Genomic DNA, 22,922 nt, shown 5'->3' on the forward strand with positions numbered 1-22,922 from the left:
AATCTCTCTGTGGGTTCCCCCCTTTTTACATTGTTTTTGGCTTCATATATAGCCGAATAAAAAAAATCTCTTTCTCTGCTATTTTTGTTTTTCTATTTCTTTTTTTTTGCTGCCTCTGTTGCGTTGCTCGTTTGTTTGTCATTTGCAGCTGTCGTACGAAGGCTAGCTGGGACGTAGCGCGGCTCGGCACAGCGCATGGAGGCGCACGTGAGAGGGCAGAGCCTGATTGCGGCGCGATAGCTTGCTGCAAGTTGCTAGGGTTTCTGATCCTTTTTGGGTGTTGGGCTGGGTGTAGTGGGCTAGGCTAGTGTTTGGGCCACTTTGGATTTAGGCCTGCTATTGTAACAAAAGAACTGAACATTTTATTTATTTTATTTTATATTTTGGTTTTAATACTAGGGCTCGGGTTTTAATTCTTATTGGGCCATTCGGGCCATTGTAATTTTGGGTTTGTTTTGCTGGTATGGGCCCGGGCAAAAATGGGCTCTTTCAACAGTGATGAGGGTACTTTTGAGGGGGGAAAAACGAAAAACAGAGTTCCATTATCTCACAATAATCCTATGCCAGAACCAACCCTTTTGCACTTAAAAGAAAAACGGTATAAAAATGACATTTCCAGTAGCAAACCATTTAACAAGCTCTCATCTTAATGTGTTTCGGAACCAAAGGAATAATACCACAGTGACACTCCAAACAAATGCAATATAAAACAAAGCCTATGCGTATGCTATACCGATTATTACAAATCTGGCTCCAATATTTTTATCAACATCAATCTAGTAAAATGCAAATCACCTTTTGGGACATGGCTGTAGAGTTTTGATAACATCACATCATGAGCCACGGGACTGCAATGCTCCTTGAAGATTTTTAACTGCGCTGTCGTAGTGTACGAACCCCATGAACCAGAATTCATGGTTGTCAACCGATATAATCTGGATGTATTTCTCAGCTGGGTTGGCTTTGCTAGCTGATGGATTCACTGCCCTCAGCTGATGTAATGGGATAACCACCTACATGCATGTGTGGCGACAGGACACAAAATCCCATTACTAACCATTAGAACAAGTTAAACAAAGATGAATAACGGGGTTTAGATTTGATGCAGTTCACTGAAAATCTATGAACTTATAAACTACTACTGGTGTCGACTATAAATCCATAAATAAATGATGAAGGCAAGTATATTTACTAACACAATGGGCATAGGTATGTATTAATGAAAAAAATCTAGCAAATTTCTGATAATTCACTAGCATGTAGATCCTTGTAAAACCGAATAAACACAATCCTAGAATTTTAACGGGTAACTTCCACTTTTCAAGAACAGGTTGACAGGGATGCAGTCAAACAAAACAAATATCCTACTAACATGGGGAACACAAACTCATTTGGCAAAATAACTTGATGTAGACCCGGTCTGTATAAGCCTTAGGTCGACTATTATTACAGGATGGCTTTCGGCTGGGTTCTTTAGAATCATATGGACAATTAAATTTAGAAAAACTGAGGATGTCATGATCTATATACAGATGTCCCAACCCAATGCATCTTGTATATAATGTTCTAACTTCAAAATGCCAATTAAGGTCCCCATCTTACTGCCAATAGTTAAAAGTTGAATTAAAGAGAGCATTGAACACTAAAGTATTAACTAAAAGTTAGCAGTACAAGAGAGAACAAGTCTAGAAACATGGTGAAGTAGTTCTTACGAAACAAGATGACCACAGAATTCTAGCACATAACTGGGATAAATGTAATTGTTCAAGTGCGGTTTTCATGTAAAAAAGCATCCGTGATTGTCAACTTCAAGCACTCCACTAACTAATCCACATAGAAATATCTCTTTCTTCCTCATAAAGGAAATAAGCTAATTAAGTGGTATACAATATGTATATGCATTTTCGAACTCCTTCTAACAACCTATGCATTTTGTTATCATTTCCGATTGGACGATCCATTAATCCAGCTGGCGGAAGATTATAAATGGGTCAATTTTTTTTATTTTTACTGGAGATTGGGAATAGACGGACTTTCTATAGGGCCCATTTTACTGACAGGATTTATCACCACTTTAGCGACTTTGGCGGCTTGGCCAGTTACTCGAGATTCGCGATTTAAACATTTCCTGATGCTAGCAATGTACAGTGGTCAAATAGGAGCATTAAAATATTTTTCAAAACATGTAAATCAAGGAAGGAATGAAAAGCAAATAACTTCTAATGTCTTTTAGCATCATTTGAAACAGCCACACTCTAACAAATTTCTATCTGAGCATAAAAAAAGAGGCATTAAGTTCGTTGGTAATTGCTAAGCATCGGCCTACATTATCCCTTAGCTGCATATGCAACAATTAGAACCGCAACAGCAATGCATTACCTTATAATAGCTATATTGAGTCTGATCACCAACTTGATAAGCCAGAGGACTGTCACTGCAAAAACCAAGCTTATGGGTTGACATATATAAAACTCCAATAACAGGACCAGCGGAGGTGGACAAGTAGCAAGCATATGTCTTCAGAAGCTGTTCCTCAGGAACAGTCTCAAATGTTGTCCGAAAGATCTTCTCATAACCGCCATCAGCAATAACTTTGGTTGTCTGAGCAATTCTTCCTACAGCAGCGTCAGCAAAACTCGGCCCAGTTTTCACTGTAACAATTAAAATATCAACTTACTTGCCCTAATTATCGTACTTCATATTATCCATCTACTTGACAGTATGTAATAAAAATGCCCATAGTCATATCTAGTACGCAAGTAGCAGGGGAGGGAAATAATTACAGTGTTGCCACATGTTCTCAGCTATCTCTTTCGCCTTCTTAGTGTCGTCCGCCGCTTTCTTTCCCCATTTCCCCAACACGTCTTTCACTGATTCCATCTTATCTGTTCAAAGAAAAAAGGGCTTAAAATTTAAAATTTAAAAAGAAATCAAACGATATACAAAATACCACAAACATAAACTGAAGCGATCGGAAGTGGGTTACTCTTGACGGAAGAAGATTGAACTGGCGCCGGAGAAACGTAGGGGTTGGACTCAGCAGGCATGGTGGTAGCAGCGCTGCTGGAGATCGGGACGGGGTCCGGACTGGGATCCGATTGCGAAGCCATGGAAACGGTGGTCCAATTTTCCGGTGGAGGAGCGACGTCCTTGGGGTCTAATTTCGGGTAGGGAGCGTAATCAGAAGAGAGAGTCGCCGGTTGGGTTGACTCCGTGGACGACGTTGGCTGTTTGGTTTCCGAGACCTTTTCATGATCGGTCGGAGCCTGGCTCATGATTTCTTTGTGTTCGGATCGAAAAAATGGAAAATTAAGTTCTTAAACTTTGGAAAAGCAAATTAGAAAATGGTGAAGGAGAAGACGTTCTTACAATTGCTGTCGTGATTCTTTCTTAATGTGTGTGAAGTTTGAAAATGAAGATAACAGATGGCAGTAGCACAGGCCACACGATAATATAACATCCAGCAATCACCGACACGATCGTGGGATGGGCTGGATTTACGTATCAAAATTCATAACTGGCTAGCCGGATTGATTTTTTTTATTTAATTTGAGTTTGTTTATATAGCATACAAAATTTGATTCCTAAATGTATGCATCATTTCACTGTTTTTCACTTTTACCCTTCACAGATATTATATAAATAAATCTTTTTATACCTCCTTTAACAAAAAAATGTAAGCATCAATTAATTTTATTTTTTAATTGTACTGTTCTTGATGATAAAATGTACTATAACAGTCCCTCCTTGTACCATTCTTCAAACTGCTTTTTATCTCATATCCAATATGAGCAAAAATGGTGTCATCATCAAAAATTCCATCAACTATTTTTTGTTAATCCATCATTGACATTTAACTATGGGCAAACATGGAATTCACTTGAATGAAATAGGTTCTCAAGAACTACAAATATACTAAAATTTGGCAGGGAATCAAATCGTCTTTGATGGTTATATTCATGGTAAAGAAGTGAAAAGAAGCTCATATATTATCATTCACATCTTCTACCTTAAATGGGTTTTCTTACCAAATTTTGTCCTTCTTCGGTTCCAGGATTAAGGTTAAAAGATGAAAATAACTCCAACAATAAGTGATGGGTAAATGGAGTTAATGAAAAAATATAAAATGATCTTTATTTTATTTTATTCATCAAATTTGCACTATAAATATCACATCAAGGAAAAATTCATTTTACTTGTATTTAAATTTTATAAGGATTAGTATAACCCAATAGGCTCATTTAAACAAAAACTTCTGGATTCTAAATTACTAATATTTAGCCCATTGAATTTCAGCCCATTTTCTTCCTTTCTCTTATCGGACACCCATTAGTTTAGGAGTAAAATTCAATTTTAAAATAACTTATTAAATAGTAATTATTATTTTTATAATTAGGATCGATTCGGTTAATATCCACAAATCTTAACGGTTAATTAAATCAGAATTTTTCAAAATCTTTTAACTGACTGAAATAATTTCAATTAATTTAAGTAGTTAATCGAATTAATCAAAATTTTATATGTTTTTAAAAAGAAGACGTTTGAAACATGACAGGTATTATTAGATCAATTATAAATATTGTTTTGAATGATTCTAAATAAGTTCTACATATGCATCGATTTATATAGTTGTAACTTCTGAACAAAATAAAGTTTTCTCTCCTTAATAGTTGTTTATTAATTTCTTAGAAACAAATGTCGTGAATTATTTGTCTATTATTTGGTTATTAGTCTAATAATATGAGAAAATGTTTATTTAATACACGTATTAAAATAATTAGATGATTAAACTAGGAATTAGAAGAAAAAATAAAAATTACCATACAATGATGTTATTGCTAACTCATAGACGGAAAAACATTAACACGTACCATGATTTTGATTAGACTAAAGGCATGCCCATTTAATCAAGACTCTGTCACTCCTTTGGGCCTTCCCTTGTAAAGCACAGTGAAAGCATATTTTGGGCTTCTTCATATGATGTTTGATTTTTTTTTAAATTTATTCTTTTGCTTTCAATATATAAATTTTTATTTTGAAATTAAAACAAAAGGAGGATTTTAGATTTAAAATAAATTTAGATGACTCAAATTCTAATATTTTTATCAATCTATCGGATAATCCGATCATTAAATATACTAATTTCAACTCAAGTTTGACTGTTATTATATTTTTTATTTGTGTTAAAAAGGGAAAAAATGGTCATGCGTCGATTATTAAATAAATATTGGTATCATTATTTTGTTTAATACATAAAATGGGAATAAATAAAAGAAAAATGGGGCGTGGATTATTTGTAGACAACATTATAATCTATTTTTTTTGGTAAATAGTGCGACGCTTCATCAAAACCAGAACTTTAGTTTAATCAAACAGTTTAGGGTTAACACAAAAGAATGATTTGCATCTCTAAAGTCTAATAATCGGGATATCTGTCCCCCCCCCCCCTATAATTTAATCATTTAATATTCAATAAAATTCATATTTCTTATGGAAACTTATAAATTATATGTTGCACTTTGGACTTTGATGAATTTAGGTAAGTTTGGATAATGATATTACCTGGTTTGACATAATTTCTTTTATCTATTGAATCAAATCTAAATCAATAAAATATTAGTTAAAACACTTCAATTTAATCAAATCATGAAAAAAAACAGACGGTTCATCACTAATGAATAGCATCATTGCTGAGAACCTTAGCAAGAGCATCGGGAGGAGATAAAACTCAATCCGCATAGCACAACAAATTCCACTGTAAGTTTCGCAATATAGTCAGCAGCTTTGTTACAAGAACTTGAAACGAGTATGGAAAGAAATGATTAAATTAAAATTTTCAGTTTCAACTGCACGAGAATTTCAATATGAAAAAGAATCACTTTTAGGAGATGTAATTAAAATACTGTTGTCGAATTCAAGCTCCATATCATTCTATTTTCTTCTTGCAATCAATGAAGCTCCAAGATGAAGTGCTAAACCTTCCGTGACCTGAATGGAAGGAGCATCAAGGATAGCATTTTCATCTTGGATAATCGTTCCATTTTCATATTTGAGGAGCACCACAAAGCGTTACCGTTAAATTTAATACCACCTTGATTAGGGGCTGTCCATTGAGAGAGAGAAATGGTCGACAAAAGTGTACCAACATCCAAAATCAAGTTGCAATCATCAGTATCTTTCATAGCTTGAAGCCTAATGTTTAAAGGATTCAATTTAATGCCTTCAAAGATCAGCCGATTGCTAGCAGTCCATAAGTTCCAGCAAATGTAAGCGAGTAGTCCTACTTACTTTCACCTCGTTTGCCATAAACCAGCTACTAGTATCACTCCACCACTTGAACACCCCTTTGAAGCCTTCTTTTCTCGAGCAATAATTAGAAGTGGAAAGGTTCCAAACTGTTTAAAGCAAAAGGACAAAAAAAAACATGTTCCATTGACTCAACTTCATGACCACATCTGGGACATAGAGGCGATAAAGTACGATAACTCTTGACTAGATTTGCGAAGATGGAATTTGAGTTATGACACAATCTTCAAATGAAAATTTTTACTCAAGAGCAATTTTTAAATTCTAAATACGTTTCTTTCAATTCTAATTTAAGCTTTCTTTATCACTAAATGATATAACTTAAAGCTTTTCCCTTTGCTACAAAAGAACATAAAATCCAGATTTTCACCTAAATAGACTCCATCACGATTATGGATCCAAACACCTTTGCTAGTAAATACACTTTGAAATTATTACATATTAACCAAGCAAGGTGAATGAAGTTTGTTCATTTTTGGAACTTAAAAGACAGCAGATTGGTTGTCAAGCAAACACCCATTGTCTCACTGAGCAACGCATAGCCCTTGTCTTTTTACCAGCATAGCTAAAAAGGCTATTTCCCAAAAGCATGACTTTTAAGCAAATATATTTTATATATATGATATATATAGTTATTTCAACTATCATATGGATTTATTAGGAGGTAAATTACATTTTATTAAAAAAATGGGTAATTTAATCTGGATACGCTATATCAAAGAATAAATTGATTTATTTTTATTAAAAAGTTTCATCTACTTTATACTCGACAAAATAACTTACAATGATCAATTTTTAGCAGTAAAATTGATAGAATTTTAATAAAATGATGAATTTGCTCTTTGATTAATGTATAGAGATTAACTTACTCATGTTTTTAATAACAAAACAAGATACAATTTAACTCTTAATACAAGAGCACCATAGTATTTTCACTTATTTTTTTTAAACTTTTATTCTCTAAAATCCATAGTAGCTTAGCCATAATTTGTTGCTGGCTTAATACAAATTGGAATCAAAGGCTTAAAGAAACCTTCAGAAATGTGTGGACAAATGTGATGGTTTTTTTCAAATGTTGAAGTGGACCATTCATATTTGTTATCTCAAATATTTTTCTCTTCAATTAATGAAAAAGAAAAAAAAAAGAGTATAATAATCATGAATATATTCAAGAAATTAAAATTAATTCCAAACTTTAGAAGCAAAAATCTAAAATAGTTTTTTGAGCATTATAAAGTTCAATTTTTCAAAAGAAATCTTTATAGAAACATTTTAAAAATTCTGTATTTTAATTAAAGTTACATTTTAGAAATTTTTGAATTTTGACTCATGAACTAATAATTCTTTAACCCTGTAAGCAGTTATACTTTTTACTCACATTCTAATAATATAAAAATTAAATTACTGCGTTTATTTTGATAAAAATTAAATTACTTTTTTCACTTTATACAACAACCTCCTACATATATATTTAAAAAAAAAGGTGATGTTGGATTTTGATGAAGAATAAAATTAATGATGCGTTACGCTAGTATAAAACACCACTATTAAACTCCATCCTAAAAAAGGAGAATTAAACCTTACTACTTTTATGAAATGATTCCAAATTTTTAATTGATTTACTCTTTAAAAAATAAAAATCTTAAAGTTAAGTCAACTATGTTCTCCTATGGGGACCAAACTACTTAGATCTTTACTGGATCTGTCTTGATGCATTGGAAGGAAGGTATACATTTATTCCATGTTTCCGAAACTTGTTTGGCTACCGAGAAAATGAAGGAAAGATTCCCCAAAATTAAAGAAAATAAAAAACCCCACGAGAATCAACTGTCTTTTCTTAATTTCTCCATTTCTTTTCAGTTTTCACATTGATTTTTATTTATTTATTTTGTTTTTTCCCTGACATCCCAGAAAATGGAATCCACGTCTTGTTGTGGTGTATGATAGTATTACTTAAAGTAACACTATGCTAAATATCTCTAATATTAAGATATGTGGTAAGGACATCTTAATTCATAGCTTTTGGTCTTTATATTTTGTTATGTTAGGGCAAATTTTGCAGAGTTTTTACAATATTAATTAATTAATTAAAAATAAAATTATGATGAGAAAGTATCAAAATTTCCATGGAAACCCTGAATTTATTTAAGGATTCAAGCGGGTTTATAATTTCATATAAAATTTAAATTCTGAATACATTGTAATATTATTATTGTAAGTGATATATTTAAAGTGAAAAGAGTTGGGGGGCTTTAAAATTCAACATAATGTCACAGATTCGTTGCATCTTTTTGAAGAACCATCATTAATCCAAAGCTTCAACCAACATTACCACTAAAAACAACCTTAATCATTTCATTGATTCCTTTTAATTTAATTGTATGTCTTACTTATGTTTGAGGCATGTAATACTGTTTTGAGTGCTAGAAATGTGTACTTCAACTTTACTCTTTTCTCTTAATTTTGTTGGACCTCAAATTTGAAGCCAACAATTTTCTTTTTCTGATACATTCCTTGTTATCATTTGTATACATTCACAATTTGTACAAGTGATGATAAAAATAGAGTTAAAACTTGTAGTATTATGAAATTTTATGGAAGAGGCCCTTCTCAAGTGTGGGGCTTGGCGTAGGATACCTGAGCAAGGGATTTTATCTCTTTATTGAATGTGATTTTTTGTCTCCTCATGTGTTTTAGGGTGGAGAGTTCATCTAGTTTGCTTGGTCTGCTGCGAGATTCAATGTTTCATATTGAGTTTTCATTTCGGAAGCTGGCCTGACTCTAGCAGCTTTGGATTCCTAAAACACCCTTATTTTTAACTTTATTTGATTACTATGGTTCTACTTTAGATTTATTTGTGAGACATTTTCCTTGATTTAAAATAGCATTGACGTTAGAGATTAAAATAGGGTGCATTGTACATAAAAACTGACATTGAAGTGGCTCATAAGTTAATCATTACTTAGAAAGGGTGAAGCCATCAAAAAAATTTTTTGGATTGAAATTGAGTTATATATTTTTACGATAACAAAATGTAATTTCATCATTTTAATAATTTATACCTTCATAATTTTTAAAGAATTAAATCAAAGTTTTCTCTTTTGGGAGCTAAAGTGTAATTTTAACATATATTAATTAAAATTTTTATAAATTATAAAGAGACTAAAAGGTGAATGTTGGGCGTTGCTAGCTTTTCTTGAATCCGCCACTGCACCTTAAGAATGACAATTTCTTTGGAAATCAACTCATACGTGCTTTGGATTAAAGGCTAGTGCTCTTCACTAGCAACAAAAAATCCATAATGGATGACATCAACGTTTTAAGGAAGATGATGCTGCATCTGGGATGGCTTAATGAGGACAATGGGACATTAAAATGGGTAGTCAAATAATTTGGGCAACCCTAAACTTTCAGGGTTTTTTTTCTTGGGTTATCTCAAACACTTGCATATGTGGTCAGTTACTTTATTTTTTTATACAAATAAGATATTTTCCATGTTCATTTTATAATCTATAAAGATTAATCTTTCCAATGATCTATAATTGTCCTTTTTCAACAATATCATCTTCAATTAAGAGTGCATTAGACCTAACTCCTATTGCAATTAATCTACCTCTCCACGTTTAAAAGCTCCAACCATGATTATAAAATGGTTTAAAATTTCTAAAAAAAAGACTCCACATATTCGTAATTACAATTTAAAATATTGTCCTAATTTAAGAAATTAAAACGTTCAGTACAGAGTTGATCAATATTTAGGTGTCAACTTTGACACATGTAAAAAAGATGAAGGTACTACTTCATAAACATGTGATTGATTGATCACAGAAAGTACAACCCAAAAGAGAACCAAACGACAAAGAATTGCAAATATAATATAATTTCTATAAATGGATTTGATTTTATTTTTCAACTGCAGATTTTATAAAAGAAAAAAAATGGATAATTTCAATTATTTGTTCTATTCTTTCATGAGTGGTGGTGTACCTTATTGAATTATTGATAAATAAATGTTTGAAACTTTATAAGAGTGGGATACATAATTAAGAATAAAATGCTAAAATTATATTTATTGCCATGATAAAAAAAAGAAAAGGGAAGAATGTTGCAACATTTGTAGTGAAATTAAGATATGAGAAATTAGCCGAAAACAATAATAGTGAAAACCCTAATTTGGTTTAGGTGAAATTGACATAGAAAGTTTGATAATGATTAAAAATTACCTAACAAATGAGAAAAGAAAAAAAGAGAATGGGGAAAGAAGATTAGGTCCAAAGACTTTAAGAACGACAAATGATGCCAACCTCATCAAACACCCAAATATGAAAAGAATGTAAGTTGTTACTTTGATTAATTGATGTCTCATGTTTAAATTTCATTTATAAAAATAATTAATATCTAAAGTCTAAACTACATAATTTCAGAAATACATATATTATTAAGTAATTAAATTTCATATTTTTTATTTACCTTTTACAAAGCTTTTATTCATTCACATTGTAATTAATTTATGTTATGTTTAAATAAATAAATAATAATAATAGAAAAAGGAAAGCAAAAGGATATATTATTTTATTTAAATAGTTAAAATTAGTTAAAGGAAAAAATATAATTTTAATAAGTTATACGAGGAAAAGAAAAGAAATAATTGAATATATATATATTTTGTACATCTTAAAAGTATGTTTAGTTTCGCCCATATAAGTTAAATAAAATGGGTCATGTCGAGGCCTTAATATTTCACTTAAATTAAAAAAATTAAAATAAAGTTTTATTTTGCATTAATTCAATTCGTATAAAATTCATATACATACAGTGTGTTAAATAACTTAAAAATATTAGATTAAATTTTTTATTAATTTATTTTTATTTAAATAAGATCTAAAATTCCATGCACATTACATTCTTACCATATGTAGAATTTTATAAAGTAATAATATTGAGATAATTTTATATTTGAATAAAAGAAAATTAGTTCTCCTATCAAAAGTAATGAGTTCACATGCAGTTTTGGTATTTTTATTATTAATTAGTATATTAATTTTGTAATTTATAAAAAAATAAATAAATATGGTTGTTCGCTAGACAACAAGAAAGGGGAAGACAGCGGGAAGGGGGGGATTGCCGGCAGGTGATGAACACGCGGGTATGGAGCACGTGGAGAGGAAAAAGAAATGACTCTGCCACGTACGCCCTGTCAGCCTTTGCCTCTCCATCCAGCAGTTCCCCCCTCTCCTCTCTGAAGCTTAGGTAACTTTGAGACAACTGTTCGGCTTTGCAATTCCACCGTGTTTTTCCATTTTCAAAACCGGAGCTAGAGTCATAGAGACATAATTTGTAAGGGATTATTTCAAAAATAGGTCCTTCCATTTTTCTGATAATTACAAACTAGCATTTTTCTTTTCTTTATTCCCTATTTAATTATACAATGTCAAGGCTCTTGATTTGTATTAATTTGAATACTATTTATCAATAAAAATACCCAAAATTATATCTCCTAGAAAAAATTTCATTCAAAATTGAAATAAACTTGAAAAAAGTAAAAGGGAGTAGTTTATGAATAAAATAAAATATTAAGGGTTTTCATCAGAAAAAAGCCAAAATATTTTTTACAAGGTGACAAAAGAAGAACTATTTACCAACCAGTAGTTTACTGCTGTCGAAAATCCAATAATTATTTTAATGGGGGAAAAAAAACAAAGAAAGAGATAAAAAAGACAGAAGCTTGTAAGAAAAAAAAATCCAAAATAATGGAGGATAAGTGTGGAGAGCCATTGGATATTGCAGATGAAAGAGAGAGAAAGGGGCATGAGAATCCCATTGCTCAGAAGAAAGAGAGAGAACACCCAAAAAGAAAAGCTTTAAAATAATAGTATTATTTCAATTACTGGTTTCCTTTACATTGAATCCATGTTCCCTTGATCTAAGAAGCTCAAATCTCAATCTCATCTCTCACCCCAAAGAAGAAAAACAGAAGAAGAATAAGGAGGATTGTCTTTTGAGTTCGTAAAGCCGCGCGTGTTGTACAAAGTCGCCTTATTTGTCTTCCTTTCGTTGTTTGTCGTGTGAGACAACAGGACGGAGCAAATGTCTGAGGACGACGAGAGGCAGCAATCTCCGCCGTCGGATCTTGAGTTCGTTTCCAACAAGGCGCGGAACTGTAACGCCACGGGATCTGGCTCGGGTCACCCGGAGTTCCAGTCGACGTATCCGGACCAGGTTCTGGAGAACGTGTTGGAGAACGTGCTCCACTTCCTGACCTCGAGGCGGGACCGGAACGCTGCTTCATTGGTTTGCAAGTCATGGTATCGGGTCGAGGCACTGACTCGATCCGAGCTGTTCATCGGAAACTGCTACGCGGTTTCGCCGGGTCGGGCCACGGCCAGGTTCACCCGGGTGAAGGCTCTTCACCTGAAAGGAAAACCCAGGTTCGCGGACTTTAACCTGATGCCGCCCGATTGGGGAGCGCACTTCAATCCCTGGGCGCTGGCGATGGCCAAGGCTTACCCTTGGCTGGAAAAAGTTCATCTAAAGCGCATGTCCGTCACGGATGATGATCTGGCAACACTTGCCGAGTTGTTTTTAGGGTTTAAGGAACTTGTTCTCGTTTGCTGCGATGGGTTTGGAACTAGTGGCCTTGCTATTTTCGTTAGCAAGTGCAGGTATTTTTCTTCATTATTTTTGCTGTTAATAGTGTTCATTATTTACTAATAGCCTGCTGATTGGATCTATTTATGGTGTTAAGAGTAATGTTTGTTAGCTTATATAATATGGGATTGAGAAAAAAAATTGTTGCTGTATTGAGATTTTTGTTTGATCTGATTGGTTGTGTTTATAGATTGAATGTTTTTAGATCTGTTTATGGTTTTCCTTGATCTGGGTATGAACTGGGGTTTGAAAATGTTTTGAGTTTATGTAATGTGTTGTGATAATCAATGAATAAAAGGAGAGTTTGAGGATGGATTTCTAGATGATAGATATATTTCTATAATTGCAGACAGCTTAAGGTGCTTGATCTGATTGAATCCGAGGTTTCAGATGATGAGACGGATTGGATTTCTTGTTTTCCCGAGGGTGAATCAAATCTCGAGTCCTTGATATTTGATTGTGTGGAATGCCATATAAATTTCGAGGCATTGGACAGGCTGGTGGCTAGGTCTCCTTCACTTAAGAAGCTTAAATTAAATCGATATGTTTCAATTGGGCAGTTATATCGCCTGATGGTTCGAGCACCACAGCTCACACACCTTGGGACAGGGTCCTTTAGCCCATCGGATATTGCAGGACAAGGTGATCAGGAACCAGATTATGTAGCCGCTTTTGCTGCCTGCAGATCCTTAGTTTGTCTCTCTGGGTTCAGGGAAATAATTCCAGATTATCTGCCTGCAATATACCCTGTTTGCGCAAATCTGACATCTCTGAATTTCAGCTATGCTAACATTACTGCGGATCAGCTTAAGCCAATTATAAGCAAGTGCCACAAGCTCCAGACTTTCTGGGTATGTAATCGATAGTTTGTTCTATAAGCTCTTTGAAGAAATTAGGTCTTTGAAGTTTACCTTAGCTTTCATTATGCAGGTTCTTGATTCAATTTGTGATGAAGGACTTCAAGCAGTCGCTGCAACATGCAAGGACTTACGCGAGCTTCGTGTTTTCCCTGTTGATCCTCGGGAGGATAATGATGGCCCAGTTTCTGAAGTGGGACTCCAAGCTATATCTGAGGGTTGTCGGAAATTGCAATCTATTCTGTACTTTTGCCAGCGGATGACTAATGCAGCCGTCATAGCAATGTCCAAGAATTGTCCAGATCTTGTTGTTTTTCGGTTATGCATAATGGGGCGCCACAGGCCTGATCCTGTGACCGGTGAACCCATGGATGATGGGTTTGGAGCCATTGTTATGAATTGTAAGAAACTCACTCGCCTTGCCGTATCTGGTTTACTGACAGACAAAGCTTTTGACTACATTGGTCGACATGGGAAATTGGTACGCACCTTGTCAGTGGCTTTTGCTGGAGATAGTGACATGGCGCTGAAATATGTGCTTGAGGGCTGTCCACAGTTGCAGAAGCTTGAGATTAGAGATAGCCCATTTGGGGATGCGGCTCTGCGTTCTGGTTTGCATCACTACTACAACATGAGGTTCCTTTGGATGTCCTCATGCAGGCTAACGCGCCATGGTTGCCAGGAGATTGCTCGTGCTATGCCTCACCTAGTAGTTGAAGTGATTAGGTCTGCTGATGAGGAGGAGATGGATGATGTTGTTGGAACATTATACATGTATCGGTCTCTTGAAGGGCCAAGAACTGATGCACCAAAATTCGTCACCATCTTGTAGGTAAATGTGGTGCAGGAAGCTGTTTCAATTGTTCTCATGATAGATACAAAGCAAGTTTTAAACTGTTTCACGGGGAATATTGATACGGCAGGCATCTTTTATATAACTTCCGTGTTAAGGTTCCAGCAATCCAAACCAAGCAAAAGTTGAGTAAATAACTTGTGCTTCGGGCTTGGGCTGTTATATTGGCATTGAAATCAGATCCCCTGTGACGGAGAAGGTTCATTTTTGCATGGGTTCTTTTGAAGGACTTTGGATGAGGGGACTAGTGCAGGAAAAGGGATGTCGTTGTAAGTTATCGGACCATTAGATGTTCTAGCAGTACTCATTTAAATTTTATGTTTCCTTTTTTGTTTTCGTATTCATTTGATCATAATTGAACGGAGGAGGGGGGTAATCGAACTATACGGTGGGGCAATGATACATGTTTTTCGGGGCCAAATAGCTTTTAACCTTTGATGTAGAGATCAGACGGTTGTCAATGAATCAGAGTTTTAAAGGAGAGATGAAGATGGATGGATCTATTTTTCCATGCTTGCAGATTAAGAAGCATTTATCCACTCTGTAAAACATAGTCTGCTGTAATTTAAGCTTATAGGCTAAAGGTTTAGTGAAAGACATAAAATCCCAGGCTTGCACTTCTCTTTTCTTTCTTTTTCACCTTGTTTCAGATTTGTTGTGGCAGCACCCGACTGTTGAATTTATTATATTGTTGTGGTTAGCAATGTGAGAAAGGGTATTATGTATGGACCATAAACTTCAGCTAGACTGTTTTTTTTTTCTTTTCGTTTTATTTATTATAATATAATCCCTACTTTTCTCCCTCCTGAATGTGGAATGATTAAATGACAGGAAGGTCCATTAATTATGTGTGGAAAGTGTTGTTTAAGTACACATAGCAGGTCCCTCTCCACTATGTGGGGTTTCATGTTCCATCCACAAGAAATCCCATTTCTTAAGAAAAGGATTGATGGATGTAATGGTGGATGGTGGATGGTCATTATAGTTTCTCACTCTCCATTGGAGGCTGTGAAGTTTGGTCTAAACCCTTTTAAGTTCATTGAAAATTTTATCAATGAGGCTCTAATGGAGAGAGACACTGGTTGTGTGTGTGCTTTCTTAACTTTTGCATTATAGATTTTGGTATATCGAAAGTGGGACCGATGGTGTTATTGATGATTTGTTCACACCCCCTTTGATTTGCATTCTAAGCCAGCCATTGCCTTCTCTCTCTTATAATTAGGATTGAAACTCTTATCTGTTTTTGTTTGTTGGTATTCGCCATGGCAGCGAGGATGGTGAATAAAAGCAAAGCTTATCATCGATGTGGGATCTGACTGTGCAAATTGAGTTTAAGTAATGGGAACCAAAGCTTTGGCTGATTGGCTCTGTTTCAATGAAAAATGGTAGCCTGAATCACCATTCCCATGGCAGCCTCTGCTTTTTCTTTTGCTCTTTGATTTGATCATATGCCTTTACACTTTGGCCTTTTTTTTTTAATGAGCAACTATTACCATGTCTTAAAAAAAAAAACAGTGATAATGATCTCATATTTAGGTCCAAGATTTTGCCAAACTCAGCTAATTTCATAAACTGCCCCATTTTGATGGACCTATTTCTCCTACTGGAACATATCTTATCTAACCCCATCATTTCAGTTTGATAGATTTTCCTTTCAATTAATTGAATGAATGGCCTTAATTTATAATAACTGCTTTCCCTGTTTTTGCTATGGCTTCCACATGCTCATGCTATCCCACATTATAATACTAATACTGCTGCATGCTTACCACCAAACTGATAGCAACAAAAAAGAAAAAATAATGCTTTGCTTTCTCTGTGTATAAATAGTACAAACAATTAAATTAGACTCCAAATTCCAAAATTCTTGTTTTCATATAGAAAATGAAAAGAAGAAGAAGAAGAAGGAGAAAAAGAGTAAGCCAAGTAAAGCTCCTTTTTGGAGTGACAAAAAGTAAGGGTGCTTTGAACAGATTGGTGGTGGGATACCCAGCACCAGATGAATTCAATATTAGTATATGCATTTAAAAAACTTATTATTACTACTTTTTAAAATATAATAAAAAATGAGTGGATAAATGCAAGACCGTGACACAAGCGAAAACCCAGTTGGTGGGGTTTAAGCTAAGCGCATTCATGGCTGAACTAAGCACCATCAGCTCAACCACTAAAGTATGCTTTCTCTCTCTCTACTGCTGCACCACTTTTACTAAAATATCTTCCATCCCCCACCTTTTTTTATTTTTAAATTTTTTGTTTTGATTATTAATAAATATATTTAAAGTACAAAATCCCTTTTTAAATTGCACTATTTCCAGGATTGATCTTTGCTTTTTCCCATGGCCCCCAACTTGGAAGTGAACACTGAACAGTAAACACACATCCCACTTGTTTATTTCTTCACAAAATTTGTTCTTTAGTTAAGGATATTGTAATAATAATAAAGCAACCTGTTTTTCTTTAACTTGAAATGTGTATGGTGTACATAAAATCACATAGGGACATTGAGTTTTTTGTCAAAGATAAAAGCAAAGCTTATAACATTAACATATATAGCCTTATTTATTTCACTTCCTAGAGCAGAGTTGTTTTTTTAAAAGAAGAAAGAAATATAGATAAGAAAGATTTGAGAGTAGCTGGATATGAAATGTCAAAGATTTAGCAGTTCTAAAAATTCGATACGAAATTTCCCATCTCTATCTTTGAATCCATCTTTCAATATACTGTTACTGTTTGACAAAAACATGCACTCAACTCTCAACTCAACTCAAGCACTCCACCTCTTATTCCGTCTTTTATGGATCCAAAACACTATGAGAAATGTGCCCACCCTTTCTTTTGTTTACGACAAATCAAATATGCTTATGCATTTAGCTTTTACTGTATATGCCATGTTAATGAAAATATTCATCAAAGGAAGTAATGTTAATGCCAAAAAATGGGGTGAGGGTGGGGGACCTTTTAGATCAGCTGGTTTTTGTTACTGCTAAATGCACCCTTTGCTTCACTCCTTGTCTTTATGGTTTTTCTTGCAAGCCATGAGTCCTTATGATGTTTTATTGCTCTGTTATGGTTTTACTATAAGATTACAACAGTCTTGTATAGTTAAGTTTAAATGAAGGGGGGTGGGGACTGTAAGTGTTGGAAAACAACCTTAAAAAAAAGAAAGAAAGAAGCGAGAGTCGTTAATTCTAGCTTTACCTATGCCTGAAAATGTATTTATCATGTAAGTTTGAACTAATTTTGCCCTCAGAGTTTGAATGGATAGGAAATATCCGGACTATTCAGTTCAGTGCATATGTTGGTATTATGAAAGCATATTTTAATGATTCTTTTCCTCCATTTCTTTCTAATTCATGGTAGTACTGGGGAAAAGTTGTGCATTCCATCTGGCTTGTGTTGGCTAAATGCTAAAGAAAACATAAAGTTGGTCTTGATAATCAACTCTTTGATAAGTTCAATTGTGTATTGGCAAAAAGAAATTCCTTTGTTATGCTTAGTGAGTGCGGGAGTCTTAGTTTACGGCAGCAAATGAGCATGATTAAAAAGCTCAAGCATGGGGTGCAGAATAACAAGGGAAACTGGACAAGATCCTCATGAACGATGGTCCAAACCATATTGCTCATGACATTCTTTCATGTGGTCCAAATTGTCCAATATGAAATTTTCTGGGACGGCTGAATAAATGTAGTTTTGCAAGGAGTACCTAACCGCAGTCAACAGTTCCCATAAACAGTGGAAAATCGTATGGAAAATAATGGTTCAGTTTTCAAATGCTATGGTAAGAACACTATTTCCATCCTTCTAAAGAGATCTTGCACTATTTCATTAATCCATGGTTTTAATGACTGATTATAAGTGCTTAACAACACCAGGAATAAAGTCTCTATATGAAGCATCCAACCTCCATAATGCCATGAATTGGCAAGTGTCAATCTTGTTTTCCTATCAGAATAAGTGTCCTTTATTAAGATTTGGCTTCTAAGTTGCACTGCTTCCAGAGCTGTCCCTCAGTAAAACATATATCTGTAAGGAGCTATGTATACTTCTGCTATATACAGAAGCTTTCAAACCCGGTTGCCAAATACACACCAGTACAACTAAGGAGAAAGATCAATTCAGTACATGAATTCTATAATGTCACCAGCCTAAAACAAATTATTTAGTTAACACCATGGCTTTGCTAAGAGATGAAACCATGTGGGATTGATTGATGTTGAGTTCATCCACCATAAGTATCATTTACCTACTGAAACAGCAACCAGGGCAAGTTAATTTTAAATCCTGAGCTCTCATGTCAGCACTCTGTAGTATCAGAAGGCTCTACAGAGGTTGTTAACCGTCAGATTAGATGAACACTGCTGCTCTATAGGTCTGGTGGGACTGCAAAGTCTGCTCCTCTTTGATTCAGAAATCCTCACATGGGAAATTGCCACAGCAAGCAAATCCACCACACCATTTTTATCTTGTTCCTCTGATTTGCAGCTAGAACTGAGGGATGTTAAGACTTGCTATGGAACCTAACTATGAGAAACACCATTAATCCTACTAATCATACTTGACTCAGATCCAGGAGAATTTGAAATTTGGATGGAAGGTCCTACTTGATTCTTCGACTTTGATTTGATGGATAATGTCTTCAATGAGCGCTTGGTGTAGAACAATATCCATGGATGTCCTGAAGTTAAGACAGCTCAGATGTCAGCAAATGAAGTCTAATGATTAAGCTTTTAAAGGAGCCCTAGGGTTAATCTCCTATTCAAGTCCTAAGACAAATTTGCAAGTTTATACCAGATAGGCTCAGAAATAGATAAAAGAAACAAAAATGGTCCAAATAAATTGAAAAAGAAAAACATGATAAACGGCAGAAGGAATCCTAAGACAGAAAAATTCATGATGAAAATAAATCAATGGAACACTTTATACAATTAGCAAAGTTACATGATTTACTAAAGACCGCAAGGCTAAGTCGCAAATTTCCAAAAAATATATATCAAATAATTGTTTTAGTATTTAAGAAAGAGCAAGAACCTACTTAATCCTTCACCAGCAGTTATTCTTGATGATACGTCCCTGGTCAGCATTCTTGCCAGCAGATCGCGTGCAGGTTTAGATACAGATTCCCATATCCGCGAAAATCAAGCTTTACATTCTTGATGGCCTCAAATACGGCCCTCAAGGAGTCTCCTTGAAATGGAAGAACACCAACCAAAAGCACATGAAGGGGCACCCCTGCACTCAATATATCTACCTTCACAGAATAATTTCCTAATAGAACCTCAGGGGCAACATAAACCAGACTTCCAGCCAAACCAGACAAAACCTGACCAGTAGTAAATAGTAATTGTATTACACAAAAGCATCAGGCATATCTCATAAGGAGACAAGCAAATATTAAACAAACCTTTCCCGAGGCAATATGCTAATGCAAGCATCTTTTAGTATCATCAAATCTACTTATGCATAAATTTGCTAAAACAGTTAAGAATTAACAAACTAGAACATGAGAACATTTAAAGTGAAATCAAATAAAACTAATCTGTTTGACTTGTAATTCAATGATAACAATTGCATGCCCTTCCAAATTTATAGTTTCAAATGTTTCGGCAATTATGCTTTAATTTAGCTTCACAAATGGTGTGGTTTGATAGGCTCAAAGAAGAGCACGGTACCTCACATGCTCGGTAGCAAATCATAATACTGATGGTTGTAGAAACCTTTAATGCTTGAAATTTAGATCATTTGATATAAATTTAAACAATTCAAAAGATAACATGTCCTTAATCCTTTTCTTCAGCAGCTTCAGTTGTTGACAGACCGAGACATGACTATAGAAAGATGTAGCAACTTAGATTCTCTTCATCAATACACAGACAGGAAAAGAAGTCTTATTGTCTCAACCAAAAACTTATTTCTCTCCCTCTCCCTCATGCATATAAGTGAAAGATGCCATACTTGATAAACATTGAGAACATACAAAATTTAAATCTCCATACATTGAGCATTGAGTTGCAAGATACTAAGTAAAGCAGGAACTTAATAGAATCAATAAAAAGTAAAGATAAGCATTCTTCAAAGCAGGTGCCAGATATTCACCATTGGAAATTCTCATGGCAAGACCGAAATCTGCCAACTTTATTTTTCCAGAAGTTGCAAGGAGAATATTTTCTAGCTTGATATCTCTATGCACAACTCCCATGTCATGACAGTACTTAATGACTAGCATCACATTCTTAAAAATATTGGCAGCAGGTTGCTCTGAATACGGACATTCTGTCATTTGATCAATCAAACAACCTCAAAAGCACAAATCTATTACGAGATAAAAGCAGTCCGGCTCCTCATACAGCACCTGCAAAGTCACAAACCCAGGATGACCAGATAAATGCTGCATTATCTCCACCTCTCTGTGAACTGTCTCTTCTCCCCTAAGCAAGGTTTTACAAGCAAACTCTACTCCACTAGTTCTAGACCTACACAACCAAATTGACCTGAATTTCCCCTGCTCGATCGTATTACCTTTAACATAATCATCCTGAACCTTTTTCGTCCCACTGATCCGTGTAATCACCTCAATGCAACCCATCTTCCTCTTAAGACCTCTACCTAGAGGCACCAATGAGGACGCACCGCAAGGCGGGCCAGTAGCAATGCCAGCGAGTCTACTTTTACATGAACCAACAGGAGGTGTATCCACATCTTCTTTGCACCTCTTCTTTATCCTTGAAAAATCTTCTAATGAAAAATGGGACCTAATATAATCACATGCCGAAGCAAATTTGTTGGTTACCTCCGGAGATGCATCAGTTTCACTTCCTTTCCTCTTCTTTCTCATCAAGTCAAGTATCCATTCAGAAAGAAACTAATCCAAAGTTGGACCTGGATGCATTTAAGTTTCCTAAAGATTACGATGAAAAATCCAGTTTTATTGGCAATCTCTTCTGCTTTAGTTTGCGGTAAATGAATGAATAAAATAAAATTATGGGTCAAAATCAGTTCAAAGCCGAAGGATATAAACAGAAGCAAAATAAGGCAAGAAAACTTGATTCGCCAAGCCGCAAAAAGTTGCGAACTCTTGAAAACGAAATATTTACTTGAAAAAGAAAATCGAGAAACTAATATGATCTTGTTTGTTTTTCATGGATTCTCCCGGGGACCATATAGAATCCAGATTTAAAAAAAAAAAACCCAACATTTGTTCTATTAATATTCATAAAAGTTCAATCAAATGATAAACCAAATCAGAAGTTAGTAGTAAAGAACGAACCTTTAGACACAGTGAAAAATCTCCCAGATTCCAATAAGGGAGACCCCGGTTGATAATAAGTAGTTAAAAGACCGAAAACGAAGAAAGTATCAGCGACAATTAAGCGAGTAAGCAAAATCCGGGGATAGAATTTTGGAGAATCAAATAAAAAAACCTAGAAACGTCCAGGCTTGAGAGATTTGGAGGGTGATTTTATTTTATAACATGCAGTAAAATATTATTTTTCTTTTCTTTATTCTTTAAATAAATTCATTTACCTGCTTCTGAACCAGTCGGGTCCCATCCTGTTACCCATTTATCTGCTACTGTACCAGTCGGGTCTTACTCGGTCACCCTTTATGTGGCTTATTTTTACGTGCTGACGCAGTTAATGTTTGGAGCGTTCTAATTGGTTTACGTGACCCCGCTGTCAGTGTGCTTTTCAGTTTACATACGTGGCCCTATTGGTTGGACAAAAGCAGTTGGTTCCAGTCGTACGGGTTGCGTTGCGTTCCCGAGAATGGAATCGATAAAAGGTTATTTATTTATTGCTTTATGAAATTTGGCTCCTAAATTATCTCTGTTTTTTTATTTTAGTTTTTTTTTTTAAAATTGGTACTTAAATTATCATTTAATTTTTTTAGATGGTGTTAAAAAAATCCAGTCGCCGTATGATGCTAATAAGAAAGTGCGATATGACACATCTAATCAATCATAATATTAAGTAACAATTAAGTTTTAAAATAAAAATATTTAATTTAAACTTAAATTAAAAAAAGCACCTTTAACTTTGACTCACTATTGATAATATTGACTATCGTTGACCGACATTGATCGATATTTACCATCGTAGACCATCCACACGACGTTATATATGTATATTATATTAATTAAAAATATTAAAAAATCAGATATAATATATAAAAATTTAAATTTTTTAAAAAGTTAAAGAAATTTTAATAATTCTTTTATAGGAATCTAAAAATATAAATATAAATATAAATTTTAAAAT

At 34.4% G+C, this 22,922-nt stretch overlaps 3 protein-coding genes and 1 pseudogene across 4 annotated transcripts; 1 reads left to right on the top strand and 3 right to left on the bottom strand.

Annotated features, from left to right (window-relative positions):
- Positions 1 to 584: 584 nt before the first annotated feature.
- Positions 585 to 3,531, bottom strand: LOC105769490 (GEM-like protein 1). 2 transcript variants are annotated; one of them, XM_012590162.2, is made up of 5 exons: positions 3,370 to 3,531; positions 2,987 to 3,280; positions 2,784 to 2,885; positions 2,380 to 2,651; positions 585 to 1,013 (listed from the first exon to the last, which is right to left on the bottom strand). In XM_012590162.2, the coding sequence occupies exons 2-5, from the start codon at positions 3,273 to 3,275 to the stop codon at positions 834 to 836; spliced, it is 843 nt and encodes a 280-aa protein (XP_012445616.1). In that variant the 5' UTR covers positions 3,276 to 3,280; positions 3,370 to 3,531; the 3' UTR covers positions 585 to 833. The 2 variants fall into 2 exon arrangements, with proteins under 2 accessions (XP_012445616.1, XP_012445615.1); XM_012590161.2 differs by having other exon boundaries at positions 2,987 to 3,438.
- An 8,489-nt stretch (positions 3,532 to 12,020) lies between these two features.
- LOC105769495 (transport inhibitor response 1-like protein) lies at positions 12,021 to 15,467 on the top strand. Its single transcript, XM_012590170.2, has 3 exons — positions 12,021 to 12,968; positions 13,304 to 13,805; positions 13,885 to 15,467. Exons 1-3 carry the CDS (start codon positions 12,394 to 12,396, stop codon positions 14,641 to 14,643), a joined length of 1,836 nt encoding a protein of 611 aa, XP_012445624.1. The 5' UTR covers positions 12,021 to 12,393; the 3' UTR covers positions 14,644 to 15,467.
- Positions 15,468 to 18,601: 3,134 nt separating this feature from the next.
- LOC105770442 (serine/threonine-protein kinase PEPKR2-like) lies at positions 18,602 to 22,123 on the bottom strand (annotated as a pseudogene).
- On the bottom strand, positions 20,963 to 21,499 carry LOC105770441 (serine/threonine-protein kinase PEPKR2-like). Its single transcript, XM_052630242.1, has one exon. It carries the CDS (start codon positions 21,497 to 21,499, stop codon positions 20,963 to 20,965), a length of 537 nt encoding a protein of 178 aa, XP_052486202.1.
- Positions 22,124 to 22,922: the final 799 nt, after the last annotated feature.

Source organism: Gossypium raimondii, chromosome 5 (genome assembly GCF_025698545.1).
Source record: "Gossypium raimondii isolate GPD5lz chromosome 5, ASM2569854v1, whole genome shotgun sequence".
NCBI lineage: Eukaryota > Viridiplantae > Streptophyta > Magnoliopsida > Malvales > Malvaceae > Gossypium > Gossypium raimondii.